The sequence below is a fragment of the Dipteris shenzhenensis genome, chromosome 24 (assembly GCF_047967505.1).
Source record: "Dipteris shenzhenensis isolate YYH24624 ecotype China chromosome 24, Dip_SZ_1.0, whole genome shotgun sequence".
Lineage (NCBI taxonomy): Eukaryota > Viridiplantae > Streptophyta > Polypodiopsida > Gleicheniales > Dipteridaceae > Dipteris > Dipteris shenzhenensis.
In genome coordinates, this window is record NC_141619.1 from 33,095,537 (window position 1) to 33,101,517 (window position 5,981).

Below are 5,981 nucleotides of genomic sequence, written 5' to 3' on the forward strand. Positions count from 1 at the left end.
GAAATATAATCCATCACACTGACTCCAAGGAACATGCTAAATATGCATGGGATGAATTGAACACTATATTTGAGCCAAAGCAAAGAATCAAGAAATATTTGAGATGTTAATCTGGGTCTTTTGCACTATAACTTGGGCAAGTTAGATGAATGCATAGTGTTGCTTCAGTCCATTGCAAGCCCATTTCTACTCCAGTGGATCCCAGGCTGAAGATAATTCTTTATGATGCAAGAGAGCCCTATGATATGGGTATGTACAGCCAGACAGTTGGCTGTTTATCTATCTTTGCAACACTAAATCAGATATTCATTTTGCTATTTTCTAGGCGAGTAAGTTTATGCACAGTCCTGATACTAAGCAACGGCAAGCTGTCAAGCATATTTTCCATTACCCACAGGGTACCCTGATTCTTTTATCCAAGTGATTTAGACCAGGCAGATGTTATGATACCCGACACTCCACCATCCCCATGAGGCCCATTCAAGTAAAACGCCTTTTGTTAAGCATTTGAAGGTTTTTGGTTCTAAGTGCTTCATGCAAGTTCCAAACATACGCAGGAATCAAGAATGTACATATCAGGAACATGCCCAAACTCATCCTCTCAAAATTACAACACAGGCAGTTTCGATCTCATGATAGTCATTCATAAGGTTGAAACCATAAACTCCATCACGCATAGCAAGGACTAGCTACTATGACATCCCCACTGACATCATCAGCACCCAACAGTGGGTGTAGACCATCGTATAGACATATGCTCTAATCCACACACCCACACATACACTGTATCTTCATAGGATACACTGTAGAGTGAAAAGGACACCGGCTCTACAACCCAACCACCAAAAAGATGGGAGCTTACAAAGACATATTTCAAGAACAAGATACCCAAAAAGTTGCTAAAACCTCGTAGTACGAACCAACAATCATAGAAAATGAAGAAGGGAGAAAGAACGTTATTGAGGTTTGTGACGGACATGAATAACCACCAGCAGGGGATCTGCAGACCTAGGGGCAGGCCAACCTGCCATGTGACCGACCTGCCACATCAGCTCACCATAGAGCCACATCAGTGCTGACTTAGGATCATCAAATGATATACCAAAATCCTACCACAGGGCACATGTGCCATCCGTGGAGTCTCCTTGTTTACTAAGGTGGTTCCGTGGATCATGGAAAGCATCTCGGGCTTTCACTGAGTCCAAGGCAAGAGCAGCTGCTCTTGTGCCCACCACATGAAGCACAGTGTCCTTCACATCTTCCGTCTCAAGTGTGTGAAAGGAAGCTACTGACATCCAGGAGTAGGAGAGCGTAATTGACTGTTAGGACTTGTGGTAAAGCTTCTATTTTCAGCCCGACTTAGGCAGCAACAATACAGATCTACTTTGTCTTCTCTCTCTCTCTCTCTCACCCTCAAATGTGTGAACATTTCTTGCTGGATCTTTGCTTCCGCTCATTGTGCATGTGTGCATGGTGATACTTATGACAGAAGGAGCTGTGGGTGGTTACATTCATTCAAGCATGCCTTCTGCAGTTTGTATCAGGAGGCAGATACATTTCAGGTCTCCTAGGAGTCTCTCACATAGTGTACAAGAAGCAGATGGGGCTGTTCCACCCAGCTCAATACATTCTCCACTAAACCCCTAGTTCCTCAACCATAAGGTTTTGATTCTCTCATATTCAAGGGGTAAAAAAGCTAGGTTAAGGACCTGATCTAACCTCAAGCTAGAGCGCTCTATTACGTTAAATGAATCAAGGTCATATACACCTTTATATGACCAGGATATTATCCAGTCTTACAAAGACAAGTATTTTGAACAAGAAAGGAAAGAAGCAAAACGACTCATTTGTAGAGATGAATCTTATGACTTGGATTCACATTGATACATTGATTTGCACTCAATGTCTTGCTAGAAAAGAAGGAGCTCTAAGAGTACCTGGCTGATACCTGGCTGAACGTGCATGGAGCTAAAGCATCAAATAGTACAGGGTGAATCAGCATGAATGCTAACCAGTCGAATCCAGACTCCATACTTTACAAAAATTTATTGAGGTACTCTTCTGCGGTTGTATATTCTACCTCAGGATACAGCTCCGAGGCTTCCACCCCATTGGGACCGACGTCAAAATTATACTGGTCACCCTTCACAAAAATGTTGTGAACAGTGGCTAATACTACATTCTTAGGGAAGGGGGCATCTGCAATCATTGCAAAAAAAAGAAAATCATCACGTAAGTCTAGAGGTGTACTTGTTTGGATGCTTTTTGCTCCAACAGAAAAGGGGACCCTTTCAAAATGCTAGACATATCCTCGCTTACTTTCTATCTGCTTCAGCATATCTTCTTCTGGTATGTATTCCCTCTCCAGTGAGTATCCAATTTTCTTCTCCCACAGAGCCACAGCTTCGTTGACAGTAAGAATATTTGCAGACGGTCTGAGATACACGGTTTTATTGAGTGTTCTTTCATCATCCACAGTTTTGATAGTGTAAGTGCCGATGTCATCTTCTTTCATAAAAATAGCTGCAAAATTACAAAAAGCACAAAAATTTGTGTAGTCAAACCAAGTGCTCAGGACCTCTGATACATCGGTTAGAGAGTGTATAGTTATACAGATAACTGCAACCTCTACCATCATTCCGAAATTGAGTTTGCAAAGAGTGCAATCTATAAAAACACACCTTTTATATTGCCAGAACCGTATATAGTTACTTTATCCTTAGGTGGAGCTGGCTTCCCGAATTGAACCAAATTTGCGAGAGAATACCCGGCAAACGCGTTGCTAGAAATGTAGGTGTAAGGAATGCCCGCAGCCTCCACAGCACGTCGGATTGACGCTTTTTTGCCAAACATCGTCTTGAGAGGCTCCAAAGCTTGGGCGTGATCAACATCGTTCCCAAACTCAGAGGGCAAAAATCTCTGTTGCAGGTATCCGAACATGAGGCTCATATGCATGGAGCTCTTGGAATGAAGTAAGTCAAAAGGGTTTGATTCAATGGCAGTGAATTCAGTACCTTCACAGTTCCAACCTCTTTGATGGCTGCAATGATTTTGCTCTGGTCAAGAATTGCCGGACCTCCGACAGAGGAGATAACAACATCAACTTGTTTGATGGCTGCAACAAGACTGGGGTGGTCATCTAAAGAGCCCTGGGAGAAAAGGCTTTGGATGAAGAGATGAAGATGGGTGATGCAAAGGCAAAAACAATGGACAAAGACAACGGAAGATAACAAAGAGTCTGCAGAGGAGGAGATACCTGGAGGAGGGTAATACCAAGGGATTGGAAGGAGGCAAGGAGGAGAGATTTGGTGGAGAAGGTGGAGGGGCGGACGAGGGCAAAAGTGGGGTGGCCGAGGGAGATGCTGGCGCGGGCTATGAAGGAGCCGATGTAGCCTGTGGCACCGATGATGAGGATACGAGAGGGGGGAGAAGAAGAAGAAGAAGAAGAAGAAGAAGGGACTGAAAGGCTAAGAATGGAAGGAGGGAAATGGGGTTCGCAAGAAGGGTGCGGATGGCATGCCAAAAGAGCCAGCTCCAACAGGAGCACTAATACACACAGCCCTCCACAAAACCTCATCCCTTCCATAGTCAGAGAGCACAGTTTTGGCAAACCGGAAATTGCCCTTTGCTTTTGCCCTGCCCTCGCGTAGGCCTCTTTACTAATTGTTCGCTCACTATTGCTATCGTTTCACCATTTTTTGCCACCTCGCCCCCTTCTCTCTCTCTCTCTTTCTTTGCAAATCATTCCAACTTTCCTATACACCGGCTTCCATCTCACTTGTTGCAAATTACTCATTCATTCATCTTGACAAGGCTTCCATCTCACTTGTTGCAAATTACTCATTCATTCATCTTGACAAGGCTTCCATCTCACTTGTTGCAAATTACTCATTCATTCATCTTGACAATTGTTTTCCTTTGACAGAACCAATTCAAGGCACTGCTCACGAGTACTTGTACTCACTTGTTTTGTTTTTGGCCACTTGGTGGCTTTCGAGCCAAATGTATGAAAGCTTGTATGCCTTTGTGGTTGCCATTTGTACTTTCTAATGAAGTTTGTTTGCTAGCCTTTCATCGAAAAGATAACCACACAGTGCTTCATTTGCGAGCTTCCTGATCGTAGTGCGTCCCAACAAAATGAGTGAAAAAGTTAACGTGCACCAGTACGACAACGCCAAGTCGCAAGCGTTTAAAAGAAAACATCCAGCACACCATGACTTGCTTTTGTGTGTGCTTGAGTTTTTACCTTCATACACATACAAAATGCTTGCACGAACACTATGTGACTCGATATTCCACCAAGTGACTCCTGTTGTATTTCCCTAGAAAGAATTGTTCAACAATTTGCACATGACTGAGCGCGCTAGCACAGCGATCAAACACGTCATCTCAATTGTTTTGAATGCATCAAACTCACGTCCACTGCTTCGAAATTGCCTTTTGTGCTTGGGCGCTACCTTCAAATGTTGTTTTAGATTGGTTTGGAAAGATGCCACAGGTGTGCGCGTTATCTTCTCAGTCAACCAGCAAAGCCCAACCTCGCATACCTTGATTGTAGACGAGTTGTGTTGCCCTGCATAGATATCTCTACTTCACCCAAAGAAGCGTAAACGTGCTTACGCTATCTAGCACCAAGAGCATGAACAACATTTGCTATGTTTGGTGCAAACGATGCCAGAAGCCCTTGCAAAAGCTATCATGGCAACCTTCTTGCAAATGTTCCTAGAAGCGAGTCAATCTCTGTACGCAATCATCAAGCACACCTATGCAATAACAAAAAAATACACGCTCCAACTACCATCTAGAGAGCGACTTCCTCCTCGCCATTCGCATGAACACATACTTGCAACATGCTTCGAAAGAGATGGCACTCTGTCACGTGGCCATGGGGCGGTCGCCAATGCGCAAACTCATGTGATTAAAAGTAACGCTATTAAGAAATATTTAAGGAGCATACAAGACACACGTTCATTCCCTTGCGCTTGTTATAACACCCTTGAGTTCAAGGGGAAAATGCGACAAGCATCCCTTGCAGTATGCTCCAACAAGAGATCATAGTGGAGAGCCATCCCAATGTTCGTCTTATCTGCAAGCTTTGCCAAGGTCAAATGTGCAAAGACAGTCTACCACAATATCCCATGAAAAACATGCTCCTAAACTTGCACCACAACACGCGCACATGCTCAATAGTCTGGAGGCGCATTTGATCACAATAAGGACACCCTTTGCCCAAATCTGCGAGCTGTTTTACAAAGGCCAATATGGTCTCCACAACATAGTTGTCAATGTGTTCACTGACATTGATCAAGCACAAAGTGTTCTACCAAGGTTCTTGCATGATAGCTTGACTGTCATGGTTGCCAGTACACGCATACCTACATGAGCGACCTTGTTTGGCCTACACTGACACTAAGTGCAATTAACGAGTTGTTGCCAATGCCACTATACAAAGAACACAACGTTGCTCTCAACCATCTTTGGGCTGAACACATTGAAACGACATTCGCTGCGGAGAGAACAGACAGAGTGAGGATGCCAGATAATGATGAGGTCAAAGAAGATGCACTCCACAACACCTTGGTGCACGGCATCTATACAACGCAGCAAATCGTGGACTTCAAAGACAAGACAATCAACATTGCACCATCACAAGGCTTCACTCTGCTTAGCATCTTCAAAGACAAACATTGCGAAGAGCTTGCATTTTCAAATCTTTTCTATGGCTTCCCTAGAAGATACAACTTGCCTGCCCGTGCCTGTTACCAAGACATTGCTCATTGGGAGTTGTGCAATAGCGACCATGTAGCATGATCTCTACTACCACAAACAATAAATAATAAACATCAACAAAAAGAAATTCAACAAGGCCACCCTGCCTCTTGAGATGCAACGCCGCGCATTTGAAAGATCATCGTCCACAAGCACAAACAACGGAGATCAACAGCATGATGTCGAGTTTGACTTACGCGTAGAGTTGCAAG

The 5,981-nt window shown here is 43.9% G+C and overlaps 1 protein-coding gene across 1 annotated transcript; it reads right to left on the minus strand.

The window, feature by feature from the left end:
* Positions 1-1,862: 1,862 nt before the first annotated feature.
* On the minus strand, positions 1,863-3,637 carry LOC147886510 (phenylcoumaran benzylic ether reductase IRL1-like). The gene is made up of 5 exons (XM_087395097.1): positions 3,257-3,637; positions 3,015-3,149; positions 2,682-2,919; positions 2,320-2,523; positions 1,863-2,199 (listed from the first exon to the last, which is right to left on the minus strand). Exons 1-5 carry the CDS (start codon positions 3,584-3,586, stop codon positions 2,036-2,038), a joined length of 1,071 nt encoding a protein of 356 aa, XP_087251223.1. The 5' UTR covers positions 3,587-3,637; the 3' UTR covers positions 1,863-2,035.
* Positions 3,638-5,981: the final 2,344 nt, after the last annotated feature.

Bases quoted from the DNA above. Each gene is read 5' to 3' on its own strand.
- LOC147886510 (XM_087395097.1), bottom strand. From the start codon at position 3,586: ATGGAAGGGATGAGGTTTTGTGGAGGGCTGTGTGTATTAGTGCTCCTG. The intron at 2,920-3,014 runs GTACTGAATTCA...TACCTGCAACAG, and splicing joins AAGAGGTTGGAACTGTGAAG to AGATTTTTGCCCTCTGAGTT. The intron at 2,524-2,681 runs GTGTGTTTTTAT...GTAATTTTGCAG, and splicing joins CGGTTCTGGCAATATAAAAG to CTATTTTTATGAAAGAAGAT.